Source organism: Mauremys reevesii, linkage group 9 (genome assembly GCF_016161935.1).
Source record: "Mauremys reevesii isolate NIE-2019 linkage group 9, ASM1616193v1, whole genome shotgun sequence".
Classification (NCBI taxonomy): Eukaryota; Metazoa; Chordata; order Testudines; family Geoemydidae; genus Mauremys; species Mauremys reevesii.
This window is the reverse complement of record NC_052631.1, coordinates 86,706,509-86,727,114: the sequence shown is the minus strand read 5'-3', so window position 1 is coordinate 86,727,114 and position 20,606 is coordinate 86,706,509. Positions and strand designations below refer to the sequence as shown.

At 42.2% G+C, this 20,606-nt stretch overlaps 1 protein-coding gene across 5 annotated transcripts in view; it reads right to left on the bottom strand.

The window, feature by feature from the left end:
* COL4A6 (collagen type IV alpha 6 chain) overlaps nucleotides 1-20,606 on the bottom strand; it is a 188,827-nt gene that overhangs the window by 51,052 nt on the left and 117,169 nt on the right. For 4 of the 5 annotated variants that reach the window (XM_039488503.1, XM_039488501.1, XM_039488500.1 and 1 more), the window contains exons 5-9: nucleotides 13,590-13,724; nucleotides 11,677-11,721; nucleotides 5,889-6,005; nucleotides 3,182-3,250; nucleotides 139-174 (exon numbers count right to left, since the gene is read on the bottom strand). In XM_039488503.1, coding sequence (XP_039344437.1) covers nucleotides 139-174; nucleotides 3,182-3,250; nucleotides 5,889-6,005; nucleotides 11,677-11,721; nucleotides 13,590-13,724 — 402 coding nt within the window. Of the gene's footprint in view, nucleotides 1-138; nucleotides 175-3,181; nucleotides 3,251-5,888; nucleotides 6,006-11,676; nucleotides 11,722-13,589; nucleotides 13,725-17,669; nucleotides 17,743-20,606 lie in introns of those variants that run through there. The other variant, XM_039488504.1, reaches the window with a different exon arrangement.

Below are 20,606 nucleotides of genomic sequence, written 5' to 3'. Positions count from 1 at the left end.
GACCACTGAGTAGAAATGTGCCTACGCTGATTAATGCAACAATTAATACTGTGAGTGAACTAAAAAACTAAAGTATTATTTTCCTTTTCAGTAATACTCATAAAAACATGATTTCAAAAATAAAATTAGATAGCTTACAGAAATCCCATCCAGTCCAGGAAGACCACTGTCACCCTAAAAATTAAAAATAAATTAATGAAAAATATATTATAACAATAAAATATAATTTATGGTCATTATATTTTGTATAAACAGACATATTTAGATCACATGTAACTAGAAAAAATATTTATACTTAAATAATATGTATTTGGATCAGACAGCGAAGGAAGTCCAGAAGCCATGAGCCATGGCAACTGCATTCATTTATGTCTGAGCAAAGGCAAAATCAAATTTATACAATGAACAGTACAAAATTGTATTTTTGTAAAAGTATTTTTTTAAAAGTGCTGCTTACCGTTAAACATACACCTCTACCCTGATATAATGTGACCCGATAGAACACAAATTCAGCTATAATGTGGTAAAGCAGTGCTCCGAGGGCACGGGGATGCGCACTCCAGCGAATCAAAGCAAGTTCGATATAACGCGGTTTCACCTATATATAATGTGGTAAGATCCTTTGGCTCCCGAGGACAGCATTATATTGGGGTAGAGATATACCTTTCACTATTAACATTTCAGATGGTGATTATTTTCCATGAACATCTAAATTCATGAATAATTATCTAGTTCATAAAAATTTATAAGTTAGCATATGTAATTGATAGAACTGGTTAGAAAAGCTTGAAAAGTTCAAAACTTTGACCAAAAAAGGAGAAAAAATTCTGAGACTTTTTTTTACCCTTTTACTAGTTCTAATAACTTATTAGTAGTGAGTATCTATGTAGCACCAGAGTACGTACGTACACACACACGCTCTCTCTCTCTCTTTTACTTGATATATCAAAGGCTGGATGCAGAAAGGTAACGAATGCCTTCAAATCTCTATGGCTTTAATGCAACCCTTTCAGAACCCCACTGGAAGTACTGAGCCCTTTGTAGATTCATGCCAGATCCTGCATTCCTTGTGCAATCACAACTCTTATATATTTATCAGAGTACGTGAGCACATGTACCCACATCCTTGAATGTTAAGCTAAGCAGATTATTTCACTCCATGGTTTAAATGTTAATTACATTGGCAATAAAATTATGGATATAAAGTTCTACCTCAGATATAAAACATCTCAGTTCCTCATTAATCACATAGGGTGAAATCCTGACCTAACTAAAGTCAGTGGCAAAACTCTCACTGACTTCACTGGGGCCAGGACCGTGTCCATAATGTTCTTGTGTTTGAAGAATATAACAGTTACCAGTTGGTACATCGCAGTGCAAAGAACAATCGGGATAATGGGTAGTGCTTGGAATCCAACGGCAACAGTAATGTTAACATACACTAGAGATTTTGCTGGTCGTGCTCAGCAGTGATCCAGTGGCGTAACCTGACGAAAGGAGACAGGGTGAAATCCTGGCCGCACTGAGGTCAATAGAAATTTTTGCCACACGATTTCACTCTGGAATTCTAACGGCAAGGGCTACCATTGGCTTTTTATCACAACAGACCTAATATGAGAGAGAAGTCGACCATGTACAGAGGGGTCGTGGCTGCTACAGAAGGTCTCTTCCACGTTATTCCTGCATCTAGAAGCTCCTGCCACTGCTTCACACAAGGCAGGACAAGCTTGCAGGAGGTCCCTCATTCTCAGTTTGAGGATGGTTGGTTTCTGCTAGTACAGGAATTGGCATTAGAGGTGCCAGGCCCTTAGGTGTGCCCTACAACAATGGTCTGGTAAATATATAGGGACAATAGGACATGGTGAGCATGGTTCTGTGGGTGAACATTAGTCCTGATGAGGGATAAACAATTTGCATCTGTGTTGCAAGGACTATGTACAGTAACTCCTCACTTAGAGTCATCCTGGTTAACGTTGTTTCATTGTTACATTGCTGATCCATTACGGAACATGCTCGTTTAAAGTTGCACAATGCTCCCTTAAAACGTCGTTTGGCAGCCCCCTGCTTTGTCCACTGCTTGCAGGAAGAGCAGCCCATTGCAGCTAGCTGCTGGGGGCTTGGAACCAGGGTGGACCGGCAGCCCCCGATCAGCTCCCCGCTCCCCTAAGTTCCCTGTGCGCAGCCGCCCAGCAGGCTACCAATTGCCGCCAGTTCAGCTGTCCCTCCCCCCACTGCCATGTGCTGCTCCTGCCCTCTACCTTGGAGCTGCTTCCCGGAACCAACCGCCTGCTTGCTGTGCGGGGGGGGGGGGGAGGAAAGAAGGGGGCTAATATCAGGGTGTCCCCCTCCCCCCTGCTCCTGCCACCCACTTATCCCATTTCCATAGAGTGGGGGGAGGACGTGACAGGGCTCAGGACAGAGGGAGCTTGCAGGCAGCAGCTGCTGTCTCAACTTGCTGATCTAAAAAGGCAATATTCTTACAGTGGGGAGAGCATACTTAAAGGGGCAATGCGCATCTCTCTCTCTCACACACACACTGGGTGTGTGTCTGTCTGCCATGCTGTCTTCCCTCCCTCCATTCGTGGTGCCTTGTAGAGTGTGAGGCTATATTAACAACCGTGTGTTAACCCTTGAGAGCTCAGCCAAATGCTAGTTCATCATTTAGCAGTAAGGCATTCCCTGGGAAATATCCCACCCTCTTCCACCCTCTGACTCCACCACCTCAACCAAGCTTCACAATCATCAGTAGTGTGTACAGTATTAAATTGTTTGTTTAAAACTTATACTGTGTATACATATATATAATATAGTCTTTTGTCTGGTGAAAAAAATTTCCCTGGAACCTACCCCCCCCACACCCCATTTACATTAATTCTTATGGGGAAATTGGATTCGCTTAACATTGTTTCACTTAAAGTCGCATTTTTCTGGAACATACTTACAATGTTAAGCGAGGAGTTACTGTACTTGTTGGTTTTCGGTGTAATAATGTTTGTGTTGTTAAAAATAAAGCTATGGCCTGCTTTCATAAGCCATAATTTGTGCCTCTGCATCCAAGCATACCCATGGCAAACTTGCCCAACATTGTGAGCAATTTAATCTGCAGTATCTACCCTGTAACATTCAGAGCACAAGTAGGTTTCTTCTACTATGTCTTCTCCTGCATGTTGACAATTCTTACCTTACTTCCTTTAAGGCCACCTTCGGCATACACAGGTTCTCCTTTGGGACCTTTGGGACCAAAGCGACCCTGTTTTTAAAAGAATGAATTTACAAAGCTATTTTCTATAATCTGTATAAAAATTTTTGAAAAAATGTTTTTCAGCAAAATACACTGTGGCAGATCCTCCTCTATGGAACTATGCCAATTTATACCAGCTGAGGATCTACCCCTTTATATTTACCTTCTCACACCAAAGCATCTTCATGCTATAATTAAATCAAGCTCTACAAAAATTTTATCTGGTATTCTCTCCATTTACTTTAGATTTTTCTCTTATTCTGAGCCTTCAGACAACTGAAACCTTGTCTACACTTTATCGGGGGGTTGACACGCGGCAATCGATGCATTGGTGGTCAATTTAGTGGGTCTTGACCCACTAAATTGAGCGCTGATCGCTCTCCCATCGACTCCTATACTCCACCTGAACGAGAAGTGCAAGGGGAGTTGATGGGAGACAACAATGCATAGTGTGGACCCCGCGGTAAGTAGATCTAAGTACGTCGACTTCAGCTACGTTATTCACCTAGCTGAAGTTGCGTAACTTAGATCGCTCTCCCCCCATAGTGTAGACAAGGCCTGAGTCTAAGTATTTTTAACATATGCTTTGATAGTATGTAACTCTATTATTAACATCTCTGTTCATACATGCATCTGTTCTATGATGGGTTGAACCAATCGCCACTGAATTAAATTTAATTTTGACCCATTAATCATTATGGGACAAACTGATTCCTGGGGTAACTTCACGAAGAAACTGCAGTTATATGCAGGATGAATTCATTTTCTAGCTCTAGTTATGCCACCTGATCTTAATCTTACTCATCATATTGGATTTATTTTAGGTAATTTCATGTTAACTGCCAATTTAATTTGAAGGAAGATAGCTGAGCAGAGCAGCTCTTATGGCCAAAAATATAATCCTACAAGGATTATAAAAAAAAAGCAATTTGAACAGTATGTATGAGTAAATTGGCTTCTCTAGAAATCATTGCTTAAATCTGATTATATTGCTTAAGTTTTTTCAGTGTCCTATGAACTTCAGGTTTCAACACATGCATACATTTGTACCACATTTTTTATAAAGATTCAGTGTATTGACATTAATAGCGTCACTCATATTTGCCAACTATATTTTCTTCCCCTTCGCCCCTTATTCACATGACTAAGCCTTATTCATGCAAAGTAGTTCCACTGAATTTAAGATTACTCATATGAGTAAAGTTTGTAAGATAATTTTTCCAGCCCATTCTGTGTCTAGGGTACTGTACAATGTGAAAATAATTCCATATCTTTATGCTTGATTTAAAGGCTTAGGATAAAATTTTAAAAAAGTGCTCAGTCCCATAGGAGTTTTAGTCCCATTTTCAAAAGTGATTCACACACTAAGGTGCCTCAATCCCATTGACTTTCAATGAGACTTCGATGCTTTCAAAAATTTTACCATTAGTCTTTTTTGCTGATGTTGTTTAACAAATATAGATTAATGCAGACTTGTGTAATGCACTAATGGATTCCCAACAGTACCATGGAAATGAGCAAGCCAAGACTTGTTAGGATGTCCCTGTTAGGATATCCCTGTTAAGATGTCAAGTGGAATTATACTAGTCAAACAGTTAGCCTTGGTCTACCCTGGGGTGGCGGTGGAGGTGTCAATCTAAGTTACACAACTTCAGCTACGTGAATAACGTAGCTGAAGTTGATGTACTTAGATCTACCCACCGTGGTGTCTTCACCGCAGTGAATAGATTGCTGATGCTCCCCCGTCGACTCAGTCCACTCTTGGTCCAGTGGAGTACAGGAGTCGATGGGAGAGCGCTCAGGGGGTCAATTTATCATGTCTAGTCTAGATACAATAAATCGACCCCCGCTGGATCGACTGCTGCCCACCAATTTGGCGGGTAGTATAGACATACCCTTAGACTTAACTTCTCACTCAGAATTAACTTGAAATCCTTCCATCTAGCCAACCATTGACACATTATGAAAAGGTGCCTTGCAAGGGACTGAAGAGAGATGGTATCAGCTAGACATATGTTGTGACATACTGCACAAAACTATGTTATGCTACTCATAACAAGAGGTATCCTGAACAACCATTACACCTAGTAAATCAATCATTCAGCTTGTTAAACTGCTGGTACTCTTTCCTAAGTATCCTAAGACCTCAATTTCCTGAGTTAGACCACAGTCCATGAAATCATCCATATGCAGGAAGGATGCTTAAAGCGCATGCTTGACTTTAAGCACATGATTCAATTCAATTGACTCAATGGGACTGAAGCACACACTTAAATGTTTTTCTGAGTTGAGGCCTTCTGGTTGATCCTGCAAATGCCTCCAATTCCTACTACAGTCAGTCAATGGGACCTCAGGGCGTTCAGCACCTCACAGAATTAAACTCATAAGGGCTAGATCCTGTTCACCTTGAAGTCCATGTGAGGATTGTCAGGGATTGAAGGTTTATTCTAATGTGGCAACATACCCCACCTTCAGGAACTTTATCTTCTAAAGTTACTCTTTTAGTCACTGAATCAAAGAAAAAAAATTCACCTAGAAACAACATGAGTTGATTTCAAATAACACTACCAATGTTCCCCAGGGATTCATGAGTCATTTAGTAAATAGTAAGCGCTCCAGAAAATACTGCGTTAGCCTGAGAACGTACAGGCAGCCCCGGTGTACCAGGAAATCCATCCAACCCTGAAACGCCAGGACTCCCAATAGAACCATTGCAGCCATCAAGGCCAGGAAAACCTCTGGGCCCTGGCTGGCCAGGGTGTCCCTGTATGAAAGAGAGAGAGAGAGAGAATTAATTACACACAGTATTTTCGCATTAAAAATATTGTCCCCCAAGTCCCAGTGTCTACCACATTACAGTGCAACACAAAGACAGGCTGAACATCTAGGGTTCACCCTTGAGTTCTGCCGCATGGCAGCTTCCCCGGGCCTGCAAAGGAGTCAAGCCTGCAGAGGGCAGTAGTAAGAGCTTAATCAGCCTGAGCTCTCCACTTTGGAACCTGACTGCAAGGCCCTTAGCTTAATTTATTTGATTATTAATTAAAATCTGTCTCCCTGGGATGGTGTCACAAGAAGCACAAAACATCTAGTGTTTGTGGGGTCCTAGCAGGGCAGTTTTCATTCTACATTACTCCAGCACAGTGCAAGCACTACAGAGCATTTGGTAGGAAACAGCAGGCAATGGGCCCAGTGCACAGTGGTTTTTGTAAGTCCTAGTTGCCATCGGGGGAGTTGAACGTATAAGAGTCAAAGTAGGAATAGGCCCAACAATGCTGCACACTGACAGTTCCAAACTGTTCTACGTTCCAATTATTTCACTGACCCGAAAGCCTTTAACTAATTGCCTTTAACAAAAGCCATTGTAATGGTCAGTTAGTAGCCAGGGAAATGAGCCTGATTCTGATCTCACACCAGTTTTACACTGCGGTAGCTCCATTAACTACAGTGGAGTCACTTTTGATTTACACTGGTGTAAAGAAGATCAGAATATGGCCCTTTTAATTACTTTCTCTTGAGTGACATATGGGTTTACGTGGACAATATAAGGGCAGGCAGAACCATCAATCAAAGAAAATGCCAGGGTATTAAGTATCTCCTTATTCCATCCTTCTTCCCACAGGAATGAGTTTTGTGCCATTCAGAGGCAGAACTGTGTGACCGGAAGGGGAGCAGTACATATTTAACAGCTCTGTCTGCCTCTACGGCCCTAGCCCTGAACCATTTCACAAGCCATTCTCAATTCATCCTGAAGATTCATCTTTATGGTGCAACATTAGATGCACTAATGATACATCCTAGGGAAGTAAAAAATACAGAACCCTGCATTCTTCATGCTTGACCGTTGGAGCCAAAGTCACATCATTTTCATTTTCACGCCTCACTTAGGGTGACCAGGTGTCCGGTTTTTGATCGGAACACCCAGTCGAAAAGGGACGTTGGCAGCTCCAGTCAGCACCACCGACCGGGCCACTAAAGATCCAGTCAGCGGTGCTAAGGCTAGTCCCTACCTGTCCTGGTGTACCACGCTGTGCCCCGGAAGCAGCCAGCAGGTCCAGCTACTAGGTGGGGGGGCCACGGGGCTCCGTGTGCTGCCCCCACCCTGAGCACCAGCTCCACATTCCCATTGGCTGGCAACCAGCCAATGGGAGCTGGTGCCTGCGGTGGGCAAGAGCAGCGGGGGGAGCATCTTGCCCCCCCACCTACTAGTGTTGGACCTGCTGGCTGCTTCCGGGGTATGCACAATGTGGTGTCAGGACAGGCAGGGAGCCTGCGTTAGCCCCCGGCTGTGCCGCTGACCAGGAGCCGCTGGAGATAAGCCCGTGCCCCAACCCCAAGCCCCAACCCTGAGACCCCCCCCACCCAGAGCAACCTCCTGCACCCCAAACTCCCCACCCCCTTCCCTTCACGTGTCAGTATATTTATGCCTGCATCTGTAACTTTTACTCCATGCATCTGAAGAAGTGGGGTTTTTACCCACAAAAGCTTATGCCCAAATAAAGTATGTCTTTACGGTGCCACCGGACTCCTCGTTGTTTTTGTGGATACAGACTAACACAGCTACCCCTCTGATACTTGACACCATGCAAAGGAAATAAGAGTGTCCACACAGGGTTTTGAATTACTATACCTAAACCAGTTTAATTAAACCATGCAAAAGTTTGTGTATAGACAAGGCCTCAGACCACAGTTCATACAACATCATCATACTCCTCACAAAAGAATCTTTTAAAAAATAAAACAGTCTAATCACTGTTAATTTGCTTATCTTCAGCTTGGCTGTAAGATATCTTATGTCCAAGTGCTGCTCTGTAATGAAATACAAACACTGGGTCATGACCGCTCTTATTTTCAAACCCAACACATGCTATTGATTCATACAGCAATTATCCCATGGGACACATTGCTTTTGCGGGGACAGGAAGGGTTTTGTAAGTGGTCTCTTCATTTCTATCATAGCATCCTAGTAACACCTTCTGTACTGGATGAGCCAGATTCTGATCTCATTCACTCCATCATAAACCTGGGCTAGCTTCACTAACTTGAAGCAATGGGGCAGTACAGATGTAATTCAGGGCAGAATCTGGCCCTAAGTAGAATGGATCAGGCACTGGTGTAGTACTGTTTTAATGCCTTCCTTCTCCCTATAGAAAAGGGACAGTGCATGCAACCAGCACAAGTAGAGTGAAGTGTACTTAAATGACAGGCAGTTACACAATACCAAGGTGTTGGCACTTGGAATTTAAATAGCCAGCATCAGTCTCCATAATGTCCATGCCAGATAGTTAAAGCCTCTTCTGAAAAAGCATCACACATATACATTATACATTCCCTTTGGACTGTGAAAAGCCTAGGATTCCCTACCTTCTGGGTTCTGGCTAATCTGTATTCTTAGTTAATTTATGACATCCTGATCTTGAGAGATGTACCCACAACTCTCTAACTTCACTGAGTGGTGCAGGTACCCATCATCTCCCAGGATCTAGCCTTATATGAGATCTTTTCCCCACTGTTCAATAGAGCTTGTTTGGCCTGAAAAATTGTAATTGTTTTTACTGCTCTCTCCTTCTCTAATTCCAGCCGTCACATGCTTTGCCAGATCTGCCAGCTCAGCACAAAGGGAACAGGTACCTCAGCAGACTAAGTCAGGAGAACTTTAGTCTGTAATTATGGCATGGCAGGGTGGATGATTCGCAGGCTCATGCTAACACAGAGTGTGAGAGTGTGTGTGTGTGGGGGGGGGGGGTTTATAAAGGGAATGGTTCCCTGGGAAGTAGAAAAGGGAACCGGTTTCTTCCAAAGTGACTTGTCCCACTAGAGCCCTGCTTTCTCTGTCTGTCTCTCTCTCTCCCCGCTAACACCGTGATTCTGAATAGCATGCTTTCTAAATCAGGTTTCAGAGTGGTAGCTGTGTTAGTCTGTATCAGCAAAAACAAGAAGGATTCCTTGTGGCACCGTTACTTTCTAAGTCAGACAGACTTAATGCAAAGGCGATCTCAACAGGAGAGCTCAACAAATGTTTAAAAGAAGAGTGAAACAGATGTAATCAAGAGTGAATGTAAAACTAATTTAATAAGCAGCTTCATTTATCATTAGAGCAAAGGGATCATTTCTGACCAGTGCCAAGATCAAAATATAGTCTCTTGCTGCCCAGGTCTGTGTTTCCTGGCACAGACAATGACTCACATCTTGTAGAAACATTTCCTTTTAGAGTCCTGTATACTCAGCTAAAACCATATAAATCTTCTATCTCTATTTCCAACCCTTTGCCAGGGATGAGTTTGAATCTAATCCCCATGGGAAAAATTAAACATATACAGTAGAGAGGAGGACTTAAGAGCCTTTTCTACAATACGTCTAAGGCTAACAATTAATAAACACATGCTGCTGCCCTATGTACTAGACCAAAGGGATGATTCAGCCCAACTGCAACACCATGATTTACCTGCTATCAACATTTCACAGGCGATCTCAGCTGGCCACCACAGGGTCACCATTACGAGTCCACTTTGGGCAAACCCCTGGAGTACTGATAAAACACGCACACTCACTCACCCTCCTGCCCACACACCATAATCAGAAGAGCGGTTACAGTGTTAACTCTTGTGCAGGCAGAGCAATGTATGTTTCACACACAAACACCCCCTCGCCCCAGATAATGAATGTAGGTATGTATTTCACAAGAAGTCTAAGCTTTTCCCTATCCTGAAATGTGATTACAATAATATTGGAGAACTATAAATAGTTTCCCAAGCAGCAGGATTCTCTATTTTCACCATGAAAAGGAGCCATTTATCTCAGCAGCAAGAATGAAAACGAAATGCACTGCTTTAAAGTTTCCACTGCCCCTTCTCTGCATCTGTAAGGGAAAGATGGCTCCAATCCAGTCTGAAGTTCAGAGGAAGAAGGGCCAAACTCTTGAATAATCTGTGTTCACAATGAGCAAAATCAGCCTCCTCCCACTCACCCACCTGCAGGATGCTGTAAAGAAAACAGATCAGATCCAGACAGGCATGAGGTTTCAAATCCCCTTTGTCTAACTCCCCTAGCCTTTGCTTGGAATGTCTGTAGCTGCCAGCTACCTGGCACTCTCCACAACAGTCTCGCCCTCTCCCACGTTGGGAATTCCCACTCCCCAGAGCCTTATTTGAAAAAACACCCTGAGAACAGCTTGTTCCCACAGTGTGTTCAATTATATTCAATATTATGGGAACAGCTCAGTCTTGTTACCGTTTGAGGATTGGCTGGTGGAAAAAGAAAAAAAAACCTCAGTGGCAAGGGAGCAGAAGAGAACAGAAAGCAGGCAAAAGATGAGCGGGGAAGGAGAAAAGAAAGAAATTGGTAAAGGCAGGGAGAGGAACTTGGGTGGAACAGGAGGGAGCAGAGCACAGCCAGCCCATGTGATCCTGACTGCACATTTCCAACAAACATTTGCAGAAACTGTCAGTTTTTTGAGTCTTTAATCAATTCTAGAAAAGATTGTGAGGGAGAAAACACATGGTGGAGGAGAAGGAAGGACACAGAAGATGGAAAAAATCAACAAAGAACAGAAGAGAATTAGAATGCAGAAAGGGGAAAAAATGCAGAGTGAACCAAATAATGTAGAGAGAGAAAAGAACAGAATGGGGTAGTCTGCATTAGTTAAAACAAAACAAAACACTACACAACCAGAACCAATAAGGAAGGGACCTGGAAGACATCTATTCAAGAAGAGCTGCAAGAAAACAGAGTGGAGCAGGTCAAAATATTCTGGATTTTGAATTTGTGATGAAAATTCAATTTGATAGAAAACAATTTTTTGACACAAAACATTCAAGTTCTCTGTTAAGTTCTAAAGAAAAAGAAACTAAATATAATGGATAAGCTGGGGAGAGTTTGTATTTGGTTCCATTATCTGGAAAAAGCTGTAGCTGTCTCTCTCCTATTTTATTGGCAAAATGTTCTGGCCAGCCCAGATCCAAATTAGAACTAATTAGCCCCAGGTATGGGAAGCAAAGAATCTCTGTAGGGACTCTCAACTCCAATTTAGCAGTTTCACTTGCAACAAGAGTTTACTAGAAATAGTTCTGAACTAAAATGTTGAATGTGAAGACCTTTGAACATTGGTGAAGCTGAATTACAGGTGCAAACGTGCCTCAGATTCAGTTCTCGTTCTTATACAACACGGATGTATCCCTTGCAAATGTCCATTTATCTAATACTCACCATCAAGGTATCTGAGTCCCTTGCAGAATGACATGGAGCCCCTATGGAGTCTAATCAATCCTCCCCTTTTACCCCAGACAGGAGATAAAGTGGTAAAATAATTACATTAAAATTATTATAATAAATATTATAGAAAAGGGTTGGGATGAGCCTGGCATTGTGCCCTTGCACATGCTGTCTCTGTGCTCAAATGCAATTGCCTTGTATTTATATATTTACACACAAAAACTCACCGGAATCCCATTGATGCCTTGAAATCCAGGAACTCCCATTGGACCCTAAAGGAAAGAGGGCACAATACTTTACTTGGACAGGCCAGTGCGTCAGTCACACCCATTTTATTCTTTATATAGTACCATATATCACCCAGGTAACTCTTTTACTCTACATCTTGTGAGGATGGATGATCCAATATCCTCAGTGAAAGGAGTACAACATCTCATATGATGCACCCAGGCTCCTTCATTTTCATTGCAGTCAATGAGATGGGAACGGAGGATGCTCAGCAGACAGGCTGCCAAATTAATGCCCCCAAACTGTTTTCACACAGTATTTTAAAAGTGAAACACAAATTGTGATTGCACCTGGGGCAGTGTGATGCCAGGCTAATAATACATGGTTTTCTATACAGATTAAATCCTGGCCTCACAAATGTTTCAAGAAATATTACAATTGGATCTGCGATTTTGTCTGTACCAGCCTTTACCATTATTCTCAGATGTTGCCAGCTGAGAAATATGCAAACATTACATTAATTTACATTATTCCTGCATCTGTTCCAACTGAATAAAGTTGTCTTGTCTCTGCCAACCTGTTAGAGCTGCTGGATGTTGCATTTACCTCCACAGTCAAAGAAAAGATCTATGATAGGAACAGCTACCCTGGAGCGGACAAATGGTTCAATAGTGGCCAATATTTGCTGCTTCAATTGAAGGTGCAAAGCAGGCAGCTCCAGGATAAGTGTCCCTCAGGGAAAGTTTCTTCCTAATCCTCGATAGTCAGAGGCTGGCTTCTGCCCTAAAGCGGGGGAGTTTCTCTCTTCCAGAACTCTTGATTATTGTTTTTAGCCCTTATTGTTATAATTCTGGATGTTCTTTTTATCCTTGTTTTGAATCCTGCCCACCTCAGACTCAGCAACACCTTGGAGCAATGAGTTCCACAGGATACTTGTGCACTGTGGGAAGGGGAGTGGAGTATATCCTCTGCTCAGTTTTGAATGTTTTGCTTTTCAGTTTCACTGAATGGCCCCTTACTCTTGTTTTAGGAGAAAGGCTGACTAGCCGTGCCCGCTCTGCCTTCTCTACACCAGTCATTATTCTGAATCCTTACTCATTTCCTCTCTAAGGTAAACAATCCCAGTCTTTTCAATCTCTCTTCATATGAGGGTTTGGTCATGTCTTGTTTCATTCTCATCACCTGTCTCTGAACGCCCTCTATTTCTGCTGCCCCTTTTGAGGTGGGGTGAAAGAACTGATCACTAATAGCATTATAATATCCTCTGTATTATGTTCCATTCCATTCCTTATATAGCTTATCATTGTGTTTGCCATTTTGACCACTGCTGCCCTTTCAGAAGATGTTTTCACTGAGTTCAGTAATGCTCCAGTCTTTTTTTCAACATTGTTACAGTTAATTTAGAACATGGTAAGATGTAGAAGTAATTTATATATTATTCCCTCATTGTGCATTACTTTGCACTTTCCAACACAGAATTTCATCTCCCAACATGGTGATCATTCACTTAACTTTGGTAGGGTCTGACTGTCTGAAACGGATAAGGCAGTTACATTTCCCTCTAGGGGCATCCCAGTACCACCCCACCCTTCTTTCACCTCTTCTTGTGACTTATATCAGGGCAAAATACATTCTGATGGTTATGTAAAACAAAAGACTCCACATGCAATGCTGAAGCCCATTTTGCTGTGAATCAGCCAACAGAAGATGACAGGCTGGACTGTATATACTAGCCTGTAAAATTCAGCGACTAAGGTTCAGACTAAACACAGTGGTTCCTCTGGAGATGTTTCTCAAATAGTATATCCACTTAACAGCAGCGAGATAGTCCAGTACTATTTTTATTCACTCAAAGAGCTGCTGTGATCACATCTACTGCAGGGAAAAAGAGGAAAGCACTTATTGAACCTACCTTATCTCCTTTCAGTCCAGCTGATCCTGGAGAGCCCACTGCCCCTCTCTCACCTTTTGCCCCTGCCAAACCTTCTTGCCCAGTAAATCCTGGAGCACCTATAGGTCCTTGGTTACCAATAGGTCCTGGTCGACCCTGAAAGGGTTACAGTAAGAGGTAAGTCAAATTTTCCATGCTTCACAAATGCCCTGCATGTCTCAAATATAACAGCACCAGCCAGAGGACTGTAGGCTGATCAGGAATATCTCTGAAGGTTCCCCTGTACATTATTGGTTATAATACTCATCAGAAGTATTTCAGACAATGTAGAATGAAGCGTAAATAGTGAATTACACAAATAATGAGACACCCCTACTTTTCCAGGAGGACTTCTGGCAATTCATCAGGTGGTAGGAACAATGGAGGAGGATGGCATTTGAAATCAGGATGACTACTTCTAGATGAGGTTAACCCCTCCAGTTCCAAGCTTTAAAGATAAGTACAAAACATCTGTAGTTGAAAAGGTATCAAACACAACAGATGGAAGCCAGGAAATGCAATACAATGCTTAGTCTTGCATGGGTCACATGCAATCAGAAGCCTTGCACTCAGAAAACACACTGATGTTAGACTATCACCATACTTGGCTCAAGATCGGTGGGGACACCAATATTCTCTCCTGTTGATTGGTAGACAATACGTGGATTTTAGGTCATACCCCCTAGCCCTTATGCACCATCATTGTTCCTATCCTGACTAACTTTAGGAAGAGAAAGGCCATGAATGCCATTTTCCAGGGAAGTGTTCACCTTCTGTAGGGTTTACATGAAAAGAAAACACAGAGCATAATGTCTGTCCTGCAAAGCTTTAGGCAGCTGCAATATCATCATCTCCTGCAGGGGATATGCAGAATCCTGAACTCTGATCTGGCAGCTGACCAATCTGATACATACTACTGGCCCAATTCTTTGTTCAAATACTCCAGTGTAAAGTAGGAGTCACTCCACTTAATTCAAGGGGACTAGGACCCCATCGTGCTAGGTGCTGTACAAACACAGAACAAAAAGATGATCCCTGCCCCCAAACAGCTTACAATCTAAGCATAAGACAAGAGACAACAGCTAGATACAGACAGATACATGGGGGACACAAGGAAATAATGAGACAAAGTTAAGCATGTGCATAACTGCTTCGCTGGCCGGGGCCAAAGTATGCAGCACTTTGCATGTTGAAGCCCTATATGTATTTTTTGTGCTGATATAAGTTAAACAATTTTGAAAAAAAAAGTTGCTTCCCACGCTGAGGCTCATCTGCCCAAACTCTGGCTCAGATCACATTTACAAATTAGACTGGAAAAAAGGGTTCAGAGCGTAATTGCTTATGCAGCCACAACAGCGTATCTGAGTCATAGAGTTTGTGGCCAGAAGGGACCATCAAATCATCCAGTCTGACCGCCTGTATGTCATAAGCCACCAACACCAGCCAGCACCTCCACGTTAAATCCAACAGCTGAAAAAGAAGACCAATGTATGACAGCCCACAGGAGCAGGGCCGCCCAGAGGATTCAGGGGGCCTGGGGCAAAGTGGGGGAGCTGCGGCGCTTGTACTCACCCGGCGGCAGTCCGGGTCTTTGACGCCATTTCGGTGGCGGGGGACCCTTCGGTCGCTCCACCTCTTCGGCAGCACTGAAGGGCCCCCCGCCGCCGAAGACCTGGACCGCCACCGGGCCAGGGCTCGCGGGGCCTGGGGCAAATTGCCCCACTTGTCCTCCCCTCTGGGCGGCCCTGCACAGGAGACTAAACTATGATGTGCCACAGTCAGCGAACGGGAGGGACAGAGCTGCAAGGGGCACCAATGTTCAAGGCCCCTCCAATGGCAGGGAAATGATTACGCGAGCTATATGCATGAGCCACTACAAAATAATATTATAAAAATAAAACACATTTGTCCATTTCCTCTTTCTCATCCAGATAATGTGATTTTGTAGTAGCCAACAAACTTTTCCACATAATTCTCAAGAACATGCAGCATTTTTGAAAACTAATTTACAGTTCAAAAGAAAGTGTCACTCTGGTGGCAATTGGACGATATAAACAATACATGATATTTGTGATCTGTGTTCAGACAGAATTTGTGCAACCAAAGCCCCACAATGGCTCCTTTAGCAAGGGAAATAATGCAGTAACTAAACATTACCAGAAGATGGCAAACTTTTCTAAAACTGCAGAGACAAATACACAGTTTAACATCTTTTGATATCACCACGGAAATCACAACGAAGGCTGAGTTATGCAGAGCTGTCTTGTAAGAGTGTGTGTAATCTGAACAGTGCTTAATTTGTAATGAAAGAGGTTCCTGGGGCTCAAGCAATTAGGTGCTGGGCTCAAGCAATTTTTTTACATTCATAACTGATGCAGCAAACAGGTGCCAAGGCTATGAACTGCCAAGCCCAGAGGTGCCAGGGCTCAGTCCTGCCACGCTCTGGCATAAATTAAGTGGATTCAGATTTGGTGCTTATCTGTAACTGCTTATGGAGCTTACTGCAGGTATTCTGATGTTACTTGCAGAAGACTGAAGATGTAGTATGTGCTACATTTCCCCAAATCTAAAGACTGTTTTAAAAAAGCAGAATGTCTGTCATGCAATGGCACAAAATATTCAAAAAATACGGTTAAAGACAATCTCCTTTCATTAACTAGTATTGTCTCCGAGTTGGAACAACATTTAAAATAAAAGAAAACATGCTTTAGTTCTAGCTGCAATGAATATTAGTAAATGAAATCAACAGGATAATTCACAGGCAGGTCTGGTAATTTGAGGTAAACTTTAAAATCAAGTCGGAAACTCACTAAGGTTTTGAGAATTTTGCAAAGCCGTATTTAAGAACAACATAGGCTGATCGTACAGGACAATGTTCTTCTATATTGATAAGCATAGTCCAGTCTCTCTGCAATTCTCTTTTTCTTAATCAAAAAGGGACACACACATTGATGCTAGTGCCTCACAAGTGTCAACAATAAAATATGAACTTCCTACAGGTGCTGTGCCGCTTCAAGTTCATGCCCAGGAAATCAATCTACTGGAGGCAGGTAAAAGCACAACCGGTTGAGAGTAAAATATTCCCATTTAAACTGCTGGCATTAGAGGATAGTTGTTAAGAAAACACTTAGAATCATAGAATATCAGGGTTGGAAAGGATCTCAGGAGGTCATCTAGTCCAACCCCCTGCTTAAAGCAAGACTAATCTCCAGACAGGTTTTTGCCCCAGATCCCTAAATGGCCTCCTGAAGGATTAAACTCACAACCCTGGGTTTAGTAGGCCCATGCTCAAACCACTGAGCTAGCCCTCCCTTGTTAATGGCACTTATACAAAGTTGATTATAAAAGATTGGATGGCCAGTTCAACCTGGTGACTGAATGAACATGGGAACTTCTTCCATAAAATTGGGAGTCCTGATAAAATAATCTTGGCAACTGTATATTCAAAAACAGAGATTCATGTTAACATTTTGTAGTATCTATTCAGGCAATTCAGAGTTAATCCAAAAGAGACAAATACAGTTTTAAACCCCATATTGTTTGCACTTTATACATGTGTAGACATTTAGGGCCATATTATCAGCTGGCAGAACTCAGCTAAATTAAATAGGGTTATTTCAGCAAAGAATTTGGTCTAAATTTATAAATATATAGTTTGACAAAAATTTTAAAAATTAAATCACTTCCTCTTTTACTCACCTTCTAGAACCTGTGTTTAGATTCTGTGTTTCCCTTGCAAGTGTTGTTAACATTACTAACTCCCTGGAGCAAAGTAAGGAATGCAGCTCCCTACTGAGTACCATTCTCAGCAATTGTTGCTGGAGGCACAAGGAACCCTGACCCCAGGCCTTGGCAGGAAAAAGCTTTTGTGGTTTATTTAAAAATATATATTTGTTTTTATAATTTTAACCTGTTGTTAATCTGGGATTTTAAAAATATTTTTCTATTAATTTTTTAAAGCCTTCCAGTTTCCTTTCCCATCCCAGATAGATCATCTCACCACATACCCCATGATCTTTCTTCATTACAGGGACAGATTTTTTTACAATTTCAGATCCTCACCCTTGTGTTGCAATTGCTTCTTCTTGGTCTTTGGGCTGAGGTCAAGTGTACCATCTGTTTAATATTTTCTACCTTTTCTATGTGGGAACTGTAACATTTGCAAGGGGGTGGACTATGCTCTGAAACGGCTTTGCAGTCTCTCTTCTGACCTCATTTTCAGTCCAAGGCAAACATCAATGGCATGCTCTGAATTGAAGGCCAGATGATGATGTAAAGGCAACACAGCTGAAATATATGCTGAAAACTGGCACATCACCTTTGTAATCAAGGTGTCATCTAGCAACTCAGCTACAACAATGCTAAGTGAATTGAGGTTTCTTCAAACACTACTGTGATGCCTTCACTTGGTGTAACTCTTCACATCATTACATGAGAGTGGAATTCTACCCCTAAATGTGCAACTCTTGAACTGATATGAAATTACAGTTTAAACAAATATATTTTCTGAGCTATCCAATTTGATAAATGTGTCCAGTGGAGGCAGCATGGACCCTTATGCAAGTCTTGCCTCGTCCGGGTCACTTTGATGAGGGAATTAAATGTGTTCTCTGTGTTCTAATCCCAATGAGTAAAATATTTCCTATTTACTTAGCATCCCACAAGGAAGATTTTAATAGCACTTGAAGATGGCTCTGGCATGTCACTAAACTCACAAAGACACAGCAAAGTGCCTCTAATCTCTCCAGTAATGTGATTATACTATGATAATCAGGCTCTCATGAATTCCCCTTGCTTCCTTTGAAGTCTGTGAGGATTGAAACAGTGTTTTTTCCATGCTGAAACATATGTCTTGCCTTCACTGCTACAAAAGATGCATTTTTTTTACTGTGGGTTATCTTAATGCACATGAGCTATCGTACAGTCAGCTCTTCATCCCACTCCCCCTTGGGTTGATCTCAGAGAGTTTACCTCAACCTCACGGTAAAACTAAGGTGCCTTGTCTTCGCTGTGGTTTAACTTTGGCATAGTTCATGTGCATTAGTTACCCTGAGGTAAGAAACCCCACAGCTTTTTTAGCAGCGAAGACAAGGCCGAAGAGAAACTTTAAGCCACATTCAACAACAACTTCAGCAGATCAACAGAGCCCTCTGTTTTTAATCATCATTATTGTTCAATATTTATACTACAGTAACCTCTAGGCCCCCCCAGTCAGGATCAGGTCGCCATTGTGCACCTATGCCATGTGGTACTGTTTTTACTTCTTGACTGGATGACAATTTTTTTTTTAATAAATAGATTTTTAAATAATGGATACCAAACACCACCTGGCAAGTATGAATTTTTGGATGAATAAGGATTTGTGCTAAAACCTGTGAAACTTTTGTGACTTGTGAACATTTTCATGACTACCCAATAGTTGTTTGGATACTTCCAAATAGGTAAAAACTCAATCTTGTGAATGACAGTGAACCACAACATGTGCTTTCATTCACAAATGTATTTGTGTATCTGGTTTTTATTTCCCAACCACCTCTCGATTAGGACGGCTGTGTTCTAGTGACGTCACTGTGGTAGGAACGAAGGAAATGGCATAACTTCATGACAGAGCATTGCATTTCCCTTGTCCATTTGTGCCACAAACTCAACGTGATTCAGACATTGTTTTATATTTAATTATTGCAAACGGCTAAAAATGCAAAACAAGTGGCTCAAACTTTTCATCCAGCAGCCAATGCTTTTGCTCTGGTATCTGCCTGCAGTAACCAAGACTGAAAAATGACTGAGAGTGATGGGACCAGCATATTCCCTTTGAAGCACCACATCACGGTAGGAAACAACACAAAACTGTCTGAAAAGACATTTTGATCACAGTGCCTTTTGAAATGGAAATCGTTTTATCAAATGTGGGCCCCCCGGAGCTCACACTTCAATTCACCTGTCTCCTGGACTGTCACACTGAAAGGCCAGCCTGATGGGTGATGATCATGCCTCAGTAAAGAATTTACTGCCATACAAACAAAGAAGTCACAATTAGGGTATGTCTACACTACCAGCCAGATCGGCGGGCAGCAATCGATCCAGCAGGGGTTGATTTATCGCGTCTAGTCTAGACACGATAAATCAATCCCCAAGTGCTCTCCTGTCGACTCCTGTACTCCACCGCCACAAGAGGCGCAGGTAGAGTTGATGGGGGAGCGGCAGCAGCTGACTCACCGATCTAAGTATGTTGACTTCAGCTATGTAACTTAGATCGATTTCCCCACACACACAGTGTAGACCAGGCCTTAGTCTATTGTACCTGCCCCGTTTGACCACTTTAATATCCCACAGAAATTTCCACCCATTGTACTGGAGTGGCTCCACATAGCTCCATGAATTTCAAACATACATTTCCCCAATGCTTGTTAGGTGGAAGGAGAAGACATCAATTTGCTTACTGTTTTCTCTAACCAAGGTCTGGAGCAGGGTAATGCACCTGACAGTGCTACGAAACTGTTCCTTGGTTTCACTGGCACAAAATAATACAAGTGCTTGCTTATTTGGGACCCAGGCCTGTAACCTTTACTCACTTTGAGTAGCAACTTATTCCAGGATTATGGATTCACCAGCAGGCAAGCAATGAAGGGGGACATGGTCAACAGGACTCCATGAGAATTAAAACAGAGCAAATGCCAGAGTAAGTGCAGAAAATGAAAAGTGCTAGGTATGACTATTATTTTCTAGGTTTCAAAGTAGCAGCCGTGTTAGTCTGTATCCGCAAAAAGAACAGGAGTACTTGTGGCATCTTAGAGACTAACAAATTTATTTGAGCATAAGCTTTCGTGGGCTACAGCCCACTTCATCGGATGCATAGAATGGAACATATAGTAAGGAGATATATATACACGTACAGAGGACATAAAAAGGTGGGAGTTCCCCTACCAACTCTAAGAGGCTAATTAATTAAGATGAGCAATTATCAGTAGGAGAAAAAAAACTTTTGTAGTGATAATCATA